This window comes from Crotalus tigris, unplaced genomic scaffold (genome assembly GCF_016545835.1).
Source record: "Crotalus tigris isolate CLP2741 ecotype Arizona unplaced genomic scaffold, ASM1654583v1 scf7180000024472.5447098, whole genome shotgun sequence".
In the NCBI taxonomy this organism is placed as follows: domain Eukaryota; kingdom Metazoa; phylum Chordata; class Lepidosauria; order Squamata; family Viperidae; genus Crotalus; species Crotalus tigris.
In genome coordinates, this window is record NW_024100643.1 from 1,495,551 (window position 1) to 1,517,705 (window position 22,155).

The 22,155-nt window shown below is 35.7% G+C and overlaps 1 protein-coding gene across 3 annotated transcripts in view; it reads left to right on the top strand.

Annotated features, from left to right (window-relative positions):
• TBKBP1 (TBK1 binding protein 1) overlaps positions 1-22,155 on the top strand; it is a 72,578-nt gene that overhangs the window by 30,573 nt on the left and 19,850 nt on the right. For 2 of the 3 annotated variants that reach the window (XM_039333047.1, XM_039333050.1), the window contains exons 5-7: positions 1,541-1,682; positions 4,310-4,506; positions 7,344-7,405. In XM_039333047.1, coding sequence (XP_039188981.1) covers positions 1,541-1,682; positions 4,310-4,506; positions 7,344-7,405 — 401 coding nt within the window. The remainder of the gene's footprint in view (positions 1-1,540; positions 1,683-4,309; positions 4,507-7,343; positions 7,406-22,155) is intronic. The other variant, XM_039333049.1, reaches the window with a different exon arrangement.

Below are 22,155 nucleotides of genomic sequence, written 5' to 3' on the forward strand. Positions count from 1 at the left end.
TTCATTCAACTGTATTATTTCCTTGGAGGAATTTTATAATCCTTTAGCAATGGATTATGGAGGTAGTGACAGATTTTATTTTTCTGGGCTCCAAGATCACCTCAGATGGGGACTGCAGCCAAGAAATTAAAAGACGCTTGCTCCTGGGGAGGAAAGCTATGGCAAATCTAGACAGCATACTAAAAAGCAGAGACATCACCCTGCCAACAAAAGTGCGTATAGTCCAGGCCATGGTTTTCCCAGTTGCAATGTATGGCTGTGAAAGTTGGACCATAAGAAAGGCTGAGCGCCAAAGAATTGAGGCCTTTGAACTATGGTGCTGGAGAAGACTCCTGCGAGTCCCTTGGACTGCAAGGCGTTCAAACCGGTCAGTCCTAGAAGAGATCAACCCCGACTGCTCTTAGAAGGCCAGATCCTGAAGTTGAAACTCAAGTACTTTGGCCACCTAATGAGAAGGAAGGATTCACTGGAGAAGAGCCTAATGCTGGGAAAGATTGAGGGCAATAGAAGAAGGGGACGACAGAGAATGAGATGGCTGGATGGAGTCACTGAAGCAGTAGGTGTGAATTTAAATGGACTCCAGAAGATGGTAGAGGACAGGAAGACCTGGAGGAACGTTGTCCATGGGGTCGCGATGGGTCGGACACGACTTCGCAATTAACAACAACAACAAAGCAATGCTATCTTTGAACCAAACATTATGTAATAATGAGATATTTAAGCTCCATTTAAAAGGAAGCAAAATTGAGATCATGGATTGAAAAAACCTAATACAATTGGAGCATTATCAGAAATTGCTGTTGTTATAACTATACTCTTGCTTAATATATGAACCCTGAATGAAATTAAGATCCTATTGTTGAATAGATTTGATTTTTAGCTGAGTACAACATAAAATCTTTAATGGAAGAGTTATTAATTACTCTGTGCACAAGAATGGAAGGATACTTTAACGCCCACAATGAACAAATGGCTGCAAAGTTAACAGAGATGATGAAATTGACAGATTGCTATTTTGTTTCTACTTGGAAACCACTATTGGACTTTGTGCTTGAGATGTAAACAAATGAAATGAAGTGAAATTTTGATTTGGGATTTTGACTAGATAGATTTGTTGTTATAGAAATGGCTAATATGTATAACTTAAGGCTATATGTTATTACAGCATCCTACTGTGCCAAAAAGTCAATGCTTTTCCCTTTCTTTCCCCCTTTCCCCCTTTTTTCTCTTCCCCTTCCTTTCCCCTATTTTCCAATTTTTCCATTTTTTTTTCTTTGTATTTTGGTATTTTATATTTTGGCAAGTTAATAAATACTTGAAACCAAAAAAGAAAACTGAAATGAAGGAAAAGTTGATCAGGATCAGTGTGAACTCAGAATGAAGACTTCAGAGCAGAAGAGTGAGGGTTGGCCTTAAATTGGAGGCAAGGCAAAGTGGAGGACAGCTTCTTTGTATTTGAAGGCTTCTCTGCTTGCTGATTTAATGGTGATTAACTAGCCTTTCTATCCCAACATCTATTTCTATCTTGGTCTTTCTGCAGAGAGCACTTGTTGATACACATTTGAATTGCATTCGGAGCCTGGAACAGCAGTTAAGGCAAAGAGATGGCAACACTTTCCAAAAACTCAGCTCTCAACTTCAAAATCAAGAAGTTCCGTTCCGATCACTTCATGGTACTCATGGTGATTTTTTTTAATTTCTAGTCCAGAGAACAAGGTATTGACTGTTAGGTTTGAAACCAGCTTTACTCAATTTATTTCCTCCAAAGTTTGGAACTACAAATCCCAGAATTAGATATCCTGGGTGGAAATATTGGGAATTGTAGTTGCAGCACATCTGAAGGTACATGTTTGGAGAATGCTGCATTAACCAAAATGTGACACTGCAATTTGGGAGAATCAATTTTGGAAGCAAGAGTACAGGGTTAAAAGGACCGCAGATGGTTGAGTTGCATCAAATATAGGCAGTAATCATAGTTCATGAAAAACATGAATGTCCGAAGCGTTAGTGAAAGGAGATATGAGCAGAAATAGGTCGGTGCTCAGATTCCAGAGAGGCAGAAGATGAAGTTGGATAAATTAAGGGATTTCTGTGGTGAAATATGTCTTTTGAAGTCAGATGGTATTTTCAGACTGTGGGGTCAGGTGACTATTCAGAAGCTGGACTTAGAGACTTCCAGTAGTACATTCACATCAATATTTATTTATTCATTTATGCATAAATAGAAGTAAAATATATAATAAATTATAATATTAGTATCTTCTATTTTTACTGTGCAACAATCTTGACATTTAAAATAAAAAACAATTAAAATGGAATTAAAAACAGTAATACTTAAATATCCAGTAAAAAATGTAATATAATTTACAGACATACAACATAGTTAATAACATATAACATACATTTCTTAAAATCTGCCAGTGTACTATATTATTAATATCTAGTTGAAAATGTAGAGCAATGCCAATTACTCAAAGAGCTTTGTGAATAGTACACTAAATTGTAAATATAATGGAGGTGTTGTATGCAGATAAAAAAATGTTGCAGACTGAAGAGGAATTATGAAATCACCGTTATGAGGCCAATGATTTCTATATGAGTATTTCTTCGACTGGATTCAGTAATTGTAGTTGGGACCATGTCAATCCAGGACCTGATACCAGATTTCCACCTGATTATCAGTGTAAAACATTCTTCATTCTGGGATCCTGTGAGGATGAAACATGACCTCTACCAGCAAGAGTTCCACAGTTAAGTTTTTTAAATCTTGGAAAAATGGAGCAAGTATATTGATAATTCAAAACTTAATATGTCAGGCTGGCATAGCCCAATGTGTTTCCCATGGAGATTATTCACATTATGGCACACATATTTGTCAGCCAGTAGGTGGTGCTATGATTCCTTGAAACTTGGCTGTGTGCAGGATAGTAGTTTCCAAAATATTGCCTTCCCTTTGACCTTTAATTGCTTTGAATTCATAAGAGAAGCATAAGGAATACAGGAAAGGGACAAAATGGTTAATTGGTGAATACAGACCAATTTTCTGGATGGTTTTACCTATTACCTACTCACTTTTTGGAGCAGTGTTCCTGCTTTTTCACAGAGGGCAGCTGTCTATCTCTAAGAAGATCTGAAATGCTTGTTGATCCTGATAATATAGTGTTATGTTATTAGAGCATATCAGAATGGAGGCTTAGCTTCTCAATTTATGGGTGCTGCATTACAAACAGATCTTAGCAATTGCATAGTCAATCCCTGTAATGGAGATAGCCAATCTATTTCAGACCAAGGACCATAACTGGTCTTTGAGATGTATGCTCCAGGCATGTCCACTACCATATATAGGGCAAAGATAAAAATTAAAGATTGTTAAATTAAATTCAAATAAAAATAAACTACCCCATAAATTTACAGTTTAGAATGGGCTCTGGAAACTCTGTGTAAGTTTTGGGGCCTGAGATCTATTTTAGTAAGAATACAGTTATAAGTTGGCTGAAGCACCCTTTAAAGGTAAAGGAAAGCAAGCTTGAAAGTTCATTTGTGTATGATAGTCCCACTTCAAGATTTGCCTTCTGTCAATTTCTTTCTTTGGTTCTAGCACCTAGCAGTGCCACATATATTCTTTTTAATTTCCCATATTTTTTTTATTTTGGCATCGTTTTAGACAATGTAGAAATTAATCAGATGGTTAGCTGTACCATTCTTATGATATTTTGAAGGCTGCCAGCACAGCCAGATGGACTCACTGAAAGGAAAAGGCTCCAACAGAGCTTTTTACTAGGCCCATCTCAATCTGGGAGCCAGTACAGTCCAGAACTCTCCAAATTGCACAATCTGCAACAGATCGTGCCTCCATATCAATAATTCTTTATTCTCTGCCTTTTCTTCCTAATTTCATCATTATGAATATTTAAAATCAGTAATTGAAGTCAGTAAGCTGACTATTCTGTCATTAATTCTGGCCTACGATTTAGAGATTAACCACAAGTCTGCTTTCATATTTTGAAGTCTGGCCAGGAGATATCCCTCTCCTAGTTTACAATGGCTACCAAAAATTGTTATCACATATTTTCGGAAGCTCTTGCCCAGTATTATTGTTACAAATTATTTGTCCTTAAAAAAAAATACAAGGAGTTTTATTTCTATGCAATTCCAGTTCTGAGGAACTCAACATAACAGTCCTTCATCATTTTGAGAAACAATTAACCCTGCCAGTCTGTCTTCCATCCTGTGATCTTTGATAATGACTTTCTCTCTCTCTTCCCACCTTTTTTACTCTTTCACAATACACACACACCCCCATCCCTAGTACTGGATCGCTCAATAAACTGGCCGAGTCCACGGAGCCTGGAACAGGCAGAAGCCTTGGAGGTTCAAAGGCTGGAAGTGGAGCTTGAAAAGTCAAGGCAGGAAGTCCAGAACTGTCAGCACCGGGAAGAACAATTGAAGGCTGAATGTGAAAAGTTGCAGGCAGAGGTGAAGCAACTGCAGGAGACCAGGGCTCAGGTACTTCTAACAGGATTTCCCTGTACTTTTAGTTAATATCTTAGAGATCTTGTTTGAGACATTTAATCATGTTTATAAAAAGAGCAAGGCAGTTTAAAATATTATTTATAAAAAAAACTCTAGATGAGTTCTTAAAACATGAAACTGGTGGAAATAGCAAATACTAGTAGTCCTCAGCTTACAACCATTTGTTTAGCGATCAGCCAAAGTTACAATGACACTGAAAAAAGTGACTTACAACTGGCTGCCCCATGACCATCTCAGTATCCCCACAGTCATGTGATTAAAATTTGGGTGCTTGGCAATCAGCACGGGTATTTACAATGGTTGCATTATCCTGGGATCATTTGTTTGTGACCTTAAACTGGCTTCCAACAAGCAAAACCAATGGGGGAAGCTGGATTCGTTTAGTGGCTATGTGATTCACTTAACAATTGCAGAGATATGTTGAAAAAGTTGTAAAATTTGGTGTGACTTACTTAACAACCACCTTGCTTAGCAATGAAATTCTGGTCATAAGTGGAGGAGAACCTGTAATTTGGAAAGAATTTTCTGTCTGTAGTTTTTAACAGTATAACATTTTTGGGGATGTCCATGGTGCAAACTGTTTGGTATTGAAAGTTATTTAAAATACTCTTGGAAAATCCTGAGGGTTGTATTTTTCTGGGGGTTTTGTGACTTCTGGGTATGAAAATATCTGAATCCTGTTAGCATATATCCCACCTTCAGAATTTAATATGATAGGAGATGGTCTTAGCTGATAATTGCAGCTAGATATGTTATATGCAAAGATGTTTGCTGTATGAGACTATGCAATTGAATTATTCTCATCCTGCTAATTAAAAAATAAATGTAACTGAGATAGGAATTTCCTATTATCTGCTATAATCCCAGAGGTTTCAATGAGGAATATCCATCCCTGGCCGTCTGTATTCAAGCCAGTGAAACTAGACCATATTATACAACAAACAAAAACTCTTGTCCTACTCTATGGGAATATCCTGCATCAGTCATTCTCAGTCTTGGCAACTTTAATATATGTGGCCTTCCCAGAATTCCCCAGCCAGCTTTGCCTATTGACTTTTGTATCCAAACTCTTCAACCATTCCCCGGTTTTCTGAAAAATCTGCCTGAAGTTCTTCAGATATTTTCCACCTACTCATTTAATCCACTATCATGGATTAGTTAAACACATTGCTTATATAACTTAAAGGTACATTTTTCCCTAAAAAAATGTAGTAGCAGAGCTCACAGGTACAAGTTAAGAAATATAAACTTCCTGTTCTGTATTTGTAATATCTTACTTGACAGCTTTAATTTTTCTAGTGTCCTGGTTGGAATGAGTGTTGTACATCTAAAGCAGAAAGAAGTAGAGAAGATGCTGTAGTCTTTCCAAGCAGTGACATCAGACAGGGCAAGAGGAGTCAGTCTAACACCAGCAGCATCACAACACAACCCCCATCACTTGTCTACTTTTCTCCAGAAGAGAGCAACTTGTGATGTTACATTGTTTCTCATTCCAAGGAAAATTGTATTCCACTGTGGATGTTGTTCACCTTTTCTTATATTGTTAAATTTACAACCACCAGCATTCTTCAATCCTGACCATGCTGGCTTGGGAAGCATAGTAGAGACCATTCAGAGGACTATAGGCAAAAGCTTCAGACATGAAAGATTATGAAAGTCCAATTAAATTAATTTATTGCTAATCATGTCTGTGCCCCTGAATCTTCTCATCTAACAGTTAAGGGATTAGATAAGGGTCAACATAATTCAAGGAAGATTAAATTTAGTTCATTTGTGGCAACATAAGGATTATATGCTGATTTCTATTTTAATTCCAGCCTGGGTTCTGCCACTGTCTATCCTACAATAGCAGAACATTTATTTTAGTCAAATAAATTAAGTCCCATTTTCAGGTTGTGGCACTCAGTTACTGAATTACTGATTAAAACACCTGAAAATCATTTATTTATTGCATTTGTTAAATAAGTTTCCCTTTTTTAATACATAGATATTTCTTATTTTATATAAGATCATTAGGATTTAATTCTTGTTACCATAAATAGTTATCTAACTTTCTTAATAATATATTGATCAATATGTCAAATAATAATATTTGAGGGACGATCAGAAAGATAAGGGGGTCAACCTATTTTCCAAAGCACCAGAAGGCAAAATGAGAAACAATGGATGGAAATTAATCAAGGAAAGAAGCAACCTGGAACTAAGGAGAAATTTCTAATGGTGAGAACAATTAACCCATGGAATACCTTGCCTTCAGAAGTTGTGGTGCCCCATCACTGGAGGCTTTTTAGAAGAGACTGGACAGCCACTTGTCTGAAATGGTATAGGGTCTCCGGCTCAAGTAGGGGGTCAGACTAGAATACCCTCAAGGTCCCTTCCAACTCTGTTATTCTATGTTCTATATACTATGATTCACCAGGTTAGAAAGAAATACTATTAGTTCTACTCCTCCCTTAGACATAGACCCAACTGGGTGACTTTGGGTTAATCAGTCTCAGTTCTAGGAAGAAGGCACTGGCAAATCACTTTTAAAAATGTTGCCCAGAAAATTGCATGGGCATGCCCAGGCAATAGCAATTTGTGAGGACATGTTTTTTGCAATGATTTCAGACTCAAATTAAAATTATAACGAAGAACTTTAATGGAAACCACATGAATAAAAATCAAATTGAAATAGTGCAAATAAGACCTCATTTGTTCCATTTACAAAATGGAGCTTCCCTCTAGCTGTGTTCCCCTGGCTTGTTGTACTGGGGATTGTGTAACCATGAGTATATATTTATAACAAAGTTTGCTCTAATTTTTCTTAGGATCTCGCAGCTAGTCAGTCGCAAAGGGACATGGCATGGGTGAAGAAGGTTGGAGATGACCAGTGAGTGCCATTCTTATTAGTAGATAATCATGTTTAGTGGGATGGAATTACCTTGATGTTCAAGTGCCAAACTGTCAACTTGTGAAATCAGATGTATTGAGATTTGATTGACCAAGATAATCTTGTCCACTGTGATAAAGCTCCAATTCTAAGAGGTTAATAGTGGCTGTTGCTTATCACAGGAGTTTGAAGTGCCAGAAAGATTCCAAAAAGTTATTTATGTAAGTATAGGTGGTGGGTGCACATAATTATTCAAGGCATTTACATTTAGATCTTGCCTTTCTACCTGATAATATCTCTTCAGCATTGCTCATAATAAAAAACAATTAAATTCTTTGTGTGTCCATTCGCAGTTGGCCAATGAAGAATTCCACTCCATTTCCCTGGACATCTATAAAGGCTTCAAATATAATGACAGGTCTATAAAATGCCAATTCCTCAAATACTGCTCTTCAAAAGATGTCCTACTTATCAATCAAAGCAAAGCAGCTTTTAGCTGCTTTGATCCTCAAGGGTGTAACTCATCCCAATATCTGGATAATTGAGATGATGTAGCACCGCAAAAATAAAATGATTTGTATTATCTTTAAAAAACAAAATTCTTATTACAGGGATAGTATAGAGATTCTCATCATACTACATGGGATTAACCAACTCATATATACAAAAATGCTGTAATGGTTTTGTAAAGAAAGAGCTATGAAAATGTGAAATCTCGATTTCTCTATAAATAGAACTTTGAAGAATTGACAAGATTCTTTCATAATGGCTTCTTTAACTTTTTTGCAACAAACCAACTTATTTGAACTTTCACATCCTTGGAAATCTATTCTTTTAGTATCTCACTCACTTGCTAGCTGGGAGCAATCTAAGTGTTGTACTGTATATTAGATAAATTATTTTGTAGTCCCTAGGCGAAACAATATAAATCTTACTTTAAAAAAGCTGTATCTGAAAACCAGCAAGGATCATTTCCCCAATATTTTCTGATGTGGACTTCAAGGTAATCAATCTTGAACCAAGGAATTCAAAGGTCAATTTCATAGCAAAATAACAGATTTGAAATTTTAGGCATTTTAAGATTTAGATAGTTTTAATGGATACCAAGTTTCTTATCATGCTCCATATGCTATTAATCAACACATCAGTGAGAATATCAGTGTCATCATCAATAACTGTGTTATAAAAAACGTAAGTAATTATTTTCTATCATTTTTCCTATCATTCATAAGAGCCGAGGTGGCGCAGCAGTTAGAGTGCAGTACTGCAGGCCACTTTAGCTGACTGTGTTCAGCAGGTCAGCGGTTCAAATCTCACCGGCTCAAGGTTGACTCAGCCTTCCATCCTTCCGAGGTAGGTAAAATGAGGACCCAGATTGTTGGGGGCAATGTAAATATATATATACATTGCTTACTGGTGTACACCGCTTAGAGAGTGCTTGCACTTAAAGCAGTATATAAGTCTCATAAATAAATAAAATAAATAAATTTTAACAATTCCTCTTCCCATTTATTCTATTCCTTCTATTTATGTATCTATTTGATTTATATAGTCACCCATTTCACATAAATGATTCTGGACTGTTTACAAGATTAAAACAAATCGACCCACCAAATAACTCTCTACCACTTAAGGATGAACTGTTAAATAATCTCACTGTCACTAATAGCTGAACTCACCTAACCTCAGACCCAAATACCTAGAAAAATGGCCAAGCTGTCAGTGTCTTGGGGACTGTTAACAGGATTGGGATAATATACCAAAGATTTCATGAAATTGCAGCCTGTGAAAAATGTCACAATAACTGTGTTACTTTTTAAATAGCCATAAAATCCTGTGGTTTTTGTTGTAGTAACAACATAGCAAGTTTCTTGGCTTTGGAGATTCATAGAGTTGAAACAGCATCCTGTATTTACCAAAACTAGATCTCCTTATGCCCTTAACTGATAAACTATCATTTGTGGGGTAAATGTTTTCTGGAAAAGCAAACTTTTTCCCATTAAAACGTATGCTGTAATAAGTTTTTTTAAGGGGCAACAGGCTGAATGGTTTTGCTATTGTAAGCCAACAACAAACCATTTGAAAGTTTTGAGATATTTTGACAGTGATTTCAGTTAGTTACACCATGTTTCATTTGATGCTATCTTTCATGTCTTCCAAGTAGAAGTAATTTTCATGTAAAATGGAAAAAGAGATGTATGTTTAATCAGTAAAAGACCAGCACCTTGTATTGCATTTTTTAAACTAAGCACACATTTCTTAAAAATGGCGTTGTTTGAATGTACAAAAGAAAGTATAAAGCATAACTATGTGGAGAGTAAACACATACCTTCAATGCAGGATTTTAAATCTGGGGTAGCAGATACTTTACATCTAAGTAAACTGATATTTTTGCCTACACTTCATACATGATTAACCCAGAGATTTTCATGAACGAATATGTGTAATCAAGTTTTTGGTGTACAGCACACTTTGGTAAAGTGCTTGATCTTCAATCTTTTTTCCTCTTAGCATATTAAGCCAAAATGGGAAAACTAAGAAACAAATTCAGCACTTTTGTGTCACTGTCCTCTTTGCCATATTGCATTTCTGAAGATACTAAAGATGATAGCCAGGCCTTTTAGAATGTGCAGAAAATACCAAAGGGAAATTTTGCTGAATTGTATCTTAATGCAACACAATTTCATAGTCTTTAAATAGCCCATTAATTTGTTAAAAACAGATTATTCAAAATATTGTTTCAAGTTTCTCGCAATTGACTTAAATCTGTAAACTATACATTATGTTATATGTGTTTGTGAAAGTGATACTCATCATTTGTATATCAAAAATTATGAATCTGAATTATGCAATGTTCTATATCAAGATAATAAAAATCTATGAATTTCTAATGGTGCTAATATATCCCATTGTCTAGGCAATAAATGTTTCAATGGAATGTATTGCTAATCAGCAGTTTTGGACAATTCAAATTGCAATATGGTGAATTTATACCATTTTTTTGCACATGAACTCTAAAAGGATTTTTTCCTGTTATTTGCAGAGTTGCATTCTGTGGCAATTTCCTACAGAAATAGCAATCAAATTTAAATTACCTTCCCAATCTCATACAGTTATGCTTTGCAACCATTAATTGTGATAAAGTAGCTCACTGTTAGTCAAACCAGGAACCTGGCCAGAAAACTAAGGGGTTCAAATAATAACTTTTTAATTGGCGATCACTTAAATCCCTTAATTTCCACTAGAAAATAGAGGTCAAAATATTAGCCAATTAACAGTTGAGAATCAAGAAAAATCCCACAAAAGCTTTCTCAGTATCTTATCAATGTGTTTAAAGTATGTGACAGGTATTAAAATACGATTCTTTCCAAGGGTATATATTAATTTGAATTAACATTCATTAGAAAGTCCTGCAAATCTATATGGAATTACGATTCATCACACAACCAGCCAGATGTTCAGACTGGATTTGGCATTTTTTGTCAACCTATCAAATCCTTCCCAAGGATCTCAGATAGGCAGATGTGGATTATTATGTAATTATTATCATCATTAATAGTTATTACTCTCCCATATAAATATATAAGATGTTTAACTATTGTTGTCAATATTATCTTGAAATTTGCTTTACTTGTTAGTATGTTGAACTGGGAGAAGTGAGGTTTAGGCTTTTGCTTTTTTAAAAAAAAATCTAGCATCTTGATTTGCATGTTCTTTTTAATTAATCAAGGTCTGACGAGGGAAAGATTACAGAAAAGGGGTGTGAAGTGTGAATTTAAAATGTGTCAAAGAGAGCTGCTGTAACACCTACCTTGCTCTTTATTTGTGCTGAGTGAGAAGAAAGGCCTCTGAGCCATAGATTTCTGAACTCTGCTTGGAACCATGAAGGGAGAACAGAGGTCCATAGTTTTGAATGAACTGTAAGTAGATTGGCTCTGTTTTTCCACAGCTCTATAAAAAAGAATAGCTTAGTCATCTGCCTGACTCAGCTGAAATCTAGTTCAGAGATTAATTTAGGATCTGAAAATACTCATGCTGTCCTTTCCTCTTCTTTACTTTTTTCCTTTTGTTGGATCTAGGCTTAGTTCAATTCATATGGCACTCTTGGCACAATCATACAGATAACCTCTGGCTTATTAAAAAGTGTGTTCATGTATAATTTTGATGGAGGTACTTTTGTATGGTGTCACAAGGTTGCTGTTTCAATTTGATATCCAAAGTCAATGTACCAATTAAAGCCCAGCCCATCACTGATAACTTTTGCCCACCAATTAGAGATTAGAAAATCTGTGCACTCTAACACCCCCTGAGCATTTGTTCAGTGGTGTCTGGTTCTTGCTATGACTTGCTTCCTCCCTCAAAACCAAGCAACAACTGGAATGGCTATTTTCTTTAAGGTGGTATCTGTGGCCTTGAAGTTGGATGGAAAGGCACACATAAATGATGAGAATGGATGTGGGTGTAGAAGTATGTTTGCATATGTATAAGAAAGGCAGAAAAAAAGCAAAGCTTCATGGGGCAACCATGAAGAAAACCAAAGGACAGGGAAGTATGAAAGAAAATGAAGTAAAAGGACGAGCAGAGTGAACTGGTACCTTTTGCTCATATTCATTCTTTTTGAGTAAATATAAAATTCATAGAACTTGATCCAGTAATTTTAATCTTTCTATAACTATTTTGTAAATATTCAAGTGATTTCCTATTTTACCCACCATTTGACATTCTCCCCAAAATAATTGAGCTGCTACCACTTACGATCAAAGTGTGCCAGAGGAAGAAAAAATAAAGACATGGGAGTAATATAACACCCAATAAATTATTGGGGAAGATTTGACTTTCAACTCAAAACATACTTATTTAGTTGTATATATCTGAGTTCTACAAAAAGCATATGGACATATTCTTATCTTATTGGCCTTCATGTATTCTGTTCTCTCAAAAACTTTTTTGCATAATATTAGATAGAAATGTCTTTCACAAGGTGGAAAAGTGTCAGTTATTCAACAGTTTGTTATAAAAATTTTCATCCCCATATTTAGCAAAAAAAAGTAACATCTAAACATTTTAGCTACCTTATAAATAGGTTACAGGTCCTTTGATGTCTGAGGCTGTGGCAGACTAATTTTGAGCAGATGTAGCAAGTTCTTCAGGATACCTGAGTTTATAGAAATCTAATTTATAATCTAAAGCAATATATATTCAGGAAGGACACACTTTATTGTATTTCAAATGGCTGGTCTGTTTGTTCTTTTCAACTCTTACTGTTATTGTTTGACAAAATATTTTGCAAGGAGCTTGATTAAAAATCCAATTTCCTCCATTCTATAGTATTCGCTAGTGAAGGGGAAAAGCAGGCCTTGCCAAAAAGCAAACAGATACTAATATGTATTTTCCTACGGCACTGGGATTAATGACAGTGTGCTACTTTTTAACTTGTGAGTTTGTTTTAAAAAGTCTCTCTGGTAATATATTCATCATTCACTTAATGGTTAGCATAGTTGCACTGGGAAAAAATCATTTTAGAAACACTAGAAAAAAGGCACCAGGCTAGAAGCCAGGAGACTATGAGTTCTAGTTCCTCTTCAGGCAGAAAGCCAGCTGGATGACTTTGCACAGTCACTCTCTGTCCCTCTGTCTCTCTCTCTGTGTGTCTCTGTCCCCCCCCCTCTCTCCTTCTCCCCCCCCCCCCAACCTACCTTGCAGGATTGTTCTTGTGAAGAAGATAGGAGGAGGGCAAAATATTAGGCATGTTTGCCATCTTGAGTTATTTACAAAACTAATAAAGGTGGGATATAAATAAATAATACATAAATAGCAAACAAATATACTGGTGGTTGAGACACAAGCTAGGAACCAGGAGATTGTGAGTTTTTGTCCCACCATAGACATGAAAGCCAGCTGGGTGACTTTGGGCCATTCTCAATCAGCCCAAATCACCTCAAAAAGTTGTTGTGGAAAAAATAGAGGGAGGAAGAAATATTAGGTTCACTGCCTTGAGTTATTCATAATAAAGGAAAGATAAAAATATATAAATTCTGTGGACTATGATTTGACAGTTACTGAAAGAACTATTGCTTGATCTTGAAACAGATAACTGCCAGTTCGATACAGTCTTTGCTTAGCAGTTTCAGTTCTAGTTAACAGAAACGTATTAAATAGATTTATGTTAAGAGTTAGGAATATATGTATGTCTTTCTTTTCCAATTCTTCTCACTGAACTAAACTCAAATTAACCTGCATTTTATATTACTATCCCTGGGATTTCTATTTCGTTTACTTATGCCAACATGTAAAATATAATTTTCCCTTACCTCATGAAGTGTGAACAGGCATCCCTTGACATTAGGCAATGTTCAAATGAACTGGATCAACTGTTTACCAAAACAAAAATCAAGGAGACAAAGGGTGAGTTGATAATGACATTCTGGAGAGCAGTTAATGAAGAAGTGTTGGCTTGCAGATGGCTGAAAGGATTTTTGTTTTCCTTTATCTCTGTTTTCCAAATAGAGATCCAGTGATGTAATGTAAGATTATAAAAGGAAGACACGTGTAGGTTCGTGTATGTTCAGATTGATATAGATTAAGAAGTTTAGAGGAAATGGACCATTTTCCTAATGTTTGTATTATTGCAAGATGACTTTTCCCATAGTGCCCTTAACTGCCTACAACCCTAGTCAATTTTCCCAGTTTGGCCCAATAGTCATGCTTGCTGGAGATAATGGTTATTATAGCCCAACACACACACACACACACACACACACACACACACACACACACACACACACACACACAAAGGGGTTGAGGATTACTGTGGTAAGGATTAAATCTATCACTTATAAAAGCCTTCCAGAACTGCACTTTATATTCCAGTAGCACTCAGCAAGTACAATGGTTGTTTTTGAGATACAGCTGAAAGATAATGTATCTCTAAGTTTATTTTGGATGTCAGACTGACCCAGGCATGTAGAAGATCGTAATGCATGTTGTATGGAGTAGAAATCACAATGTGCCTTTCATCACCAGCCACCACTGACTCATTCTATGGTGATTGGGCTCATTATTTTAAACCATGATTACTAGCCATAGTTTATTCAGTAAACAATAAAAGACTATTTGGTTTACTCCAAACCAAGAAAAAAGGGACTCTTTCTGATGTTAAGAAACCAAATCAGTAACCAGAGGGACAATTTTAAATATTGGTTGTCTATAATTTGCACATATTTAATTTCACTTTATTGAATGTTGGTATGATGAGTCAAACAAAGCAATGATAAAATAAAAATTACAGAGCCAGTTCAGAATTCTAGAGGTCTATTTAGCCTAGCATTCTGGTTGCAATAGCACTGTGACAAGTGGCTTATGAAGATAGGTCAATAGATAAACACTATCAGATCAAATTGATGGTTATGTCCCTTATTTCTTAGTGATATGTCATATATAGAGACTGAAGATTCTCTGAGAAATGAAGGGTTTTATTTATTATGATGGATATATTGTCAACAAATACAATTGTCTTAGCTTTCCTATATCTATGATTGTTTATCAGATTTGATTTTTAAAAAGTGCTTCAGAGCACAGAGAGACATACATAGAATACATGTTGGCAATTCTTTAAGGCAGCCATCGACCTTCCACCAAAAGCTGTAGCCAAAAGGGATGAAGAAGAGTGTTACCTGATCTGAAATACTTTTTTCTGTCTGAATTTCTCTCTGTTAAATTTGTTGAGAGCATGGTAGCACAGGGCGCTATGAAAATTGTATCTGTAAAAGTGTTATGATAGCTCATTCATACATGGCAGTGAAAAGTTGATAGTGTTGTCCAGTGATATTAGCATGTTCTGAATTAATTTGGTGACCTAATATAAATGTACAAATAGACCTTGATGAAATAAAAAGGTTTAATTCTGAATAAATTTTCTGAACTCAAGAGGGTGAAATGGGAAAGAACAAAAACACACACTCTAAACTATGCCAGTCCTTGAGAAGAAGAAACAGCCTTTTTGGCTTTCTTGTAATTGGTGTTCTTGTAACTGCAGTTCCGTTTCTTGTCAATTATGTTTTTTCATCGCTTGGCAGTAGAATGTATTATTTTTTTTTAGGTGCCAATTTCTTTCATTTTGGTCTTTTGAACTTCTTGAACTAGTCACTTCACTCCCAAATCTTACCACAAAGAGGCGGAGAGAATTATTGGTTTTAATCATGTTCTCCTTATTCATTGTCTTTTTCTTCCTTTCATTTCTCTTTTTGGAAAATAAAAATGCAAAGTTGGGAGGGAGGGAGGGACTCTTACTGAGCATAGTGGAAGTGAACTGGTGATGCTGCAAGTGCCAGCTTGAAACAAATACATCCGTTCTGGTTCTCTACATGTGAGTGGAAATATTAAATTTCCATTTAGTTTTATTTAGGCTATTTTTAATATGATTACTATTCTAAAACAGTATAGAATGTCAAACTATCATTAAATTGCACACATAAAGAATGCAATTCTGTAAGTAAAACTAAATTCTATTGATCACACTCATCTTATTTTCAAGTAAGTGAGCATAAAAATGCTCTTAAAATATTTTTAATTAGAGAAGGTTGTATTAAAAAAAGTGGAACAAAGTCAGTGAATGAAAATATCAGTGATTTGAAATACTTTCCAAAATCTAAGTTCTTATTTCACAGTAGCATGAATGGAAGGAGGAAACTGGGCAGATCCCATATGGATTGCACTCCCATTATTTGGATGCTAGCACTTGGAAAGATATCCCAAGAAAATGAGATGTATGTAGTAGTATTGAGTTTATTACTGATAGAAATCTAGATAAATCTCCCTTTTTTGCTAATTGAAGCACAAGAAATAATAATTTGTGGGCTTTATATATTGGATCTTGTGCTGTTTGTTTGCTCTGTAAGTTGATGAAATAGTTTTTTGTGTAGGGAAGATAAGCCTTATGCCATGGTCAAACTGTTAGCTTTTAAATATAATTTAAATATAATTTTTCATAGATTTTTCAGAAGTAACTATTCAAAAGGTTACTGCAGATTCATTATTATTCCCATTTGATATATCAAGACTGAGTGAGGGCAAAAGTTTCCAAGATCTTTCAGCAAAAGTTTTAAATCTGCATTTTCCAAATTCTATAGTAAAAAACCCAAATATGCAATAAATTCCATAAGCTAAACATGTAAAATGAAACAGGGTGAGGGAGAAAATCATACTTATGGTAAATCCTTGGCTGATATAGAAGAAAGTCTGAGCAGGTTCAGAACTGGTTAATATTTGGAGGGGGAAACACCAGAAAAAGTCAGGCTTCCATGCTGGCTTAGAAAATTGAAACTCCATTCCATAAGAAGGCAGCATCAAATAACTTTTATGCTCTTGCCATAAAAGGTCCATAGATACATCCATAGTCATCAAAAACCAAAGTTGACTTCAATTAGTCTTTACAGTGTGAAGTGCAATTCTAGAAATTGGCAGGAATAGCTGGCAGGAATAGCCAACACTCCAGAAGACAGGCTTCAGATACAGAAGGATCTGGACAGACTTGAACACTGGGCACTAACTAACAAAATGAAATTCAATGGTGAAAAAAGCAAGGTTCTACATTTAGGCAAGAAAAACCAATGCACAAGTACAGCATAGGTGGCACCATGCTCAATAGTAGTAACTGTGAGAGGGACCTCGGAGTCCTAGTAGACAATCACTTAAATATGAGCCAGCAGTGTGCTGCAGCTGCCAAAAAGGCCAACACAGTGCTAGGCTGAATTAACAGAGGGATAGACTCAAGATCACGTGAAGTATTAATACCACTCTTCAATGCCTTGGTAAGGCCACACTTGGAATACTGCATCCAGTTTTGGTCACCACGATGTAAAAAAGATGTTGAGACTCTAGAAAGAGTACAGAGAAGAGCCACAAAGATGATTAGGGGACTGGAGGCTAAAACATATAAGGAACGGTTGCGAGAATTGGGTATGTCTAGTTTAACGAAGAGAAGGACAAGGGGGGACATGATAGCATTATTCCAATATCTCAGGGGCTGCCATAAAGAAGAGGGAATTAAGCTATTTTCCAAAGCACTGAAGGCAGGACAAGAAGCAACGGGTGGAAACTAATCCAGGAGAGAAGCAACCTAGAACTAAGGAGAAACTTCCTGACAGTGAGAACAATTAATCAGTGGAACAGCTTGCCTCCAGAAGCAGTAAATTCTCCAACACTGGAAGTTTTTAAGAAGAGACTGGACAGCCATTTGTCCGAAATGGTGTAGGGTTTCCTGCCCGAGCAGGGGGTTGGACTAGATGACCTCCAAGGTCCCTTCCAACTTTACTACTATTACTATTACTAAATTCTAGAAACTAATCAAGGAGAGAAGCAACCTAGAACTAAGGAGAAACTTCCTGACAGTTAGAACAATTAATTAGTGGAATAACCTGCCTCCAGAAGCGGTGAATGCTCCGACACTGGAAGTTTTTACGAAGAAACTGGACAGCCATTTGTCCGAAATGGTATAGGGTTACTTGCCTGAGCAGGAGGTTGGACATGATGACCTACAAGGTCCCTTCCAACTTTATTATTATTATTATTAAATCTTGGATGTTTGGTAACTTAAAGGACCTTAATCTATACCTGTTCTTAATATGTTGATACCATTTAGCATGCATCTGTGCATGTAGCAGCAGGTTTAATCCAAAACGTCTGAGTGTGGTATAAAAATCTATATATTTATTTATGTTGAAGTTTGGACATTATATGTAAAGGGCAATAATTTAAGAAAAGCAATAACAGGAATACAAGTAAAGTAGCTCATATGTAGCTTTTAAAACCATTTTTAAATTGTAGAAAATGGCAAACAACTCCAAAGCATAAAGCCTAATAACTAAAAGCATAAGAAATATGTTGGTGGAGTACTAGAAATGTAAGACAGCTTTTGATATTCCATTAGAACTGAGGCTATAATTTAACTGAAGACTTCCAATTCCAATTCCAACCTCACTAAAAATTCAGTGTAATACCTGGCAACACTGCTGTAAGAGATTGATATAATAAAGCAATAGGGCTATTTCTATGAATAAAACCCAACAATATACAAGCTCTCTTTTTAGAACTCTAGCAATGTTAAACTACAATAGAGATTTGATTTTATATCTATATTTATTTATTATATTCAATGGTGGGATTCAAATATGTAAACAACCGGTTCTCTGTGTGGATGCTACTTCCAGAAGTCCGTTTTAGGCCTGGGCAACAAAACAATTAGCTACCAGTTCTGCCAAAGTGGTGCGAACCAGCTGAATCCCACCACTGATTATATTACCTTACGATAAATAGGAACACATTAAAAAAAAAACCTTACAATTTAAAAAAAATGAAAATGAAACCTAGTTATCCTCTGTAATAGCATTTAATTGAATTGTCTATGCATATTTAAAAACAAAAGTATTGTAAGGTTACCTCTTGAAAGGTCCATAAATTTGAAAGATATACCAATCTATTTAGCAGATTATCAAGCAACACAGAAATTACAATTTTCCTCTTTTAGAGCGGGATGGGTGGGCAAGGTACAAGTTTTATAAATCTTCTTTTTAATTTATGTTCAATATATTTTTAAGTCATCCTGTAAAGGAGGCTGCGCTAAAACATGGAATAGAAATAAATAAAAGTAATGTTTGCAATATGCAACTGCACATATCTAAACTTCTGGAAATTACACTGAGGCATTCCATAAGTGGCACTCCAGGTGACCACTGTATGACTACTCCTTAGTAGTCATCTGGATATTTGCAGCCCAAATATGGAATGCCCATGCAGCTCCAATACATTTGAAGAGCACCAGATTTGCAAGGTTTGTTTGACACCTGAAAGCCCAAATGACTTTTTTTTCCACCACCTCCTCTTCCTCCTTCCTCAAATCACTATGGGACATGATAGTCAGAAAAAGAAATCTGCAGAATTTTCTTTAAAATAAATGGAGACTCTATAAGAAACAGTGCTTTTTTTCTTTTTTTTTTTTAAAAAAAAGGTGCCGGAACTCACACACATCATACAACCCACCTTGCCTACCCTACATGGTTCCATCCCAAAAAGGTGCAGGAACTCTGTTCTGGGTATTCTATAAGAAAAAAAGCCTGACAAGAAGCATTGTTCATTTTTATGGGTTTTTTGTCAAAAAATTTCCTGGGGGTTTGCAACCCACAGAAGTGCAATAAAAAGAGACTTGACTCATAAATATTTCCTCTTTCATTTTCTTTTGGGCTTTGGGCTCTGGGTCCAAGGAAAGTACGAATCCATTGGTGAAAACATCTGGGGGAGTTTTCATCTTGCACTCAGTTGCAATCCTGTCCTGATGTAAAGATGGTAAATTCAAGGAAGTATTTTTTTCTGCTTTTGGTAGCCACGGGTTCCCTCACCTTAGGTAGCTTTAAAAAAACTTTTAATGATAAGTGTAGCTAACAACTTCTGGAAAATTGCAAATTTCTCACTTAAGTTCTAAAAGATATGTCAAATCCTGAATTCAATTTCCACAATGTGCAAGGAGAATTTTGCAAGGTACTTGCAAAATCACATAAAATTCCAAGGTAACTACTTTGGGGAAGAACTGGTCTTTTGAAAGGGGCACAGGACATAGGATTTACATTGTTTCCAGGATTGGCCTTTTGAATTGTGCTCTGCAAATTATAGCATATCTGCATTACAAAAATATTTTCTTCTCCTATCTTTCTTCAGTCTATTCTGTACAGATTGGTTGAACTCAAGTTATTTTATTACTTTGCTGAACAAAACTAACAAGAAAAAATAATTTTAAAGATTAGCAAAATATTTGCTAATTCCATCGAGTAAAATGTTTTTTATCATGAAATGTTTCTGCGTGGCATATAATATCACAGTTACAGCAAAGAAATAATGGTAAACTTTGGTTCTGATACAGTGTATATTTCATACAAAAAATGTGTTCCAGTATATCAGGCTTATGGTTCCATGTTATACTGTATGTGTGCTTATTGTAATGCACATGGTATATGTGTGTTGATTGTAACACACATGATTGCATCTCTCTGGAATTTTTTTTCACCAAAACTTGTTTTCATTGTGCAATTCTCTTTTTCTGTTATGAGTTCACCAACATAAACGTGCTCCTTACACAATATTATTTGGATGGGTATTTTTTTCTGCCCTGTTTTCTACACCATTTCAATATAAAGTTTTGGTTTCATTCCTGAAGTATATTGGCTTATTAAGTTACTTGGATTTTAAACATACATTTTTAGGTTCAAAGTACTCAGCTATGTCCAGGGATAGCATTAGGAAAGGAAAGGAAGGTCAAGGAAAACAGAGCCCATAACATAAGTGGAGAACTCAAAGTAATCTTTCTAAAGCAGCAGCTGAGATCTGGGATTATACAGAGAATTTTTATTCTGATCACATTTTATATAGATTTATATAGATTTGCCTGGTTTTGTTACATAAAACCAATATGAACACTTAAGATCTGTTTTTTCTCATTTTTCCCAATATATTTGTCCAATAAAAGATGTAGGGTTACTATAAATGCCTCTTGTGAGATATTATTTATTTAAAATGCATACTTCTAGTTGAACATTGAAATATTTAAATTGTAATCTAAATCCCAAAGTAAGAATTTTTGTGTACATTTTTTAAAAAAATTCAAATTGATATGGAAATAAGATGAACCAAATTTATGGTTGAAAACAACTGGACATCATAGATGAATATTTCTTTGATTGCGCAATTTAGAAGATGCAAGATGTCCAAGGCTGCGAGTGAATTCTGAGACAGTAGTTCTTGTTCACAGCACATTTTTTCCTTTCATGGACTGCTTTTGAAAGTGATTTGGATGCATGTTTCTTGGATTAAGTTATTATATTCCTGTTGGTTATCTAAGCCTTCAAATCACAGAAATTTAGATTCAGTTTTGATGCTGATTCCTCAAATTTTCTTGTACTGCTGTTCATGTTTTTTCAAGAGCATACCACACAGTCCTTAGTGGTCCTCATTTCTAAAATAAGATTGTATATAATCTCAGTGGTGGTTGTCCCACTGACAACCTTAGCTGGTAAACATATCACATGTGCGAAAGCTTAAAAATAGCGCTCTAAATATATGTGATAAATAAAGGTTTTGTGGCTCCATTCATTCTCGGTCCTTTTTTAAAGGGTGGTACTTCAGTTCTGCCTTGCTGTTTCCTCTCCCACAATATTCTGCCCATTCATCCGCCCTGAGTTGGCAGATAACACTGTGGTTTCTGCTCTCTTGTTTGGTTGTGTATAGCTTGATCTTGTTTATGAGGTATACTTCTTTCCTTCCGCAGTGGCTGAGGATGGACACTTTTTCTAGCCACCTAGAAGCCACAAAGAGACCCTCGTGCTCCACTGCATAACTGGGGAGAATGGAAGAGATTTAGGAAAAAGAGATATCAGATTGGGAAAGGGGGTATCATAGATTGCTTGGTCTTTCCTCAGGCCCATAGGAATTCCAGTTGCATGCTTAGAACATAAAAATGACAGTGTGTTCTATGTCTAGAAAAAAAAGATAAACATCAGTTTGGGCTGAAAAAAAACATATCTCTGTGTTGGGTGCACATATGTCTATATATATGTGTGAATGGCATAGAGCAACCTTGTATTAAAGATGTTATTTAGCTTGCCACAGTTTCTATGGCAACCATTTGAGAAGCAGCAGTAATGCCAAAGATGCCTACTAGACAGAAAAGGTAACCGATTCCACTTCTAAGCCATAGGACTTCTACT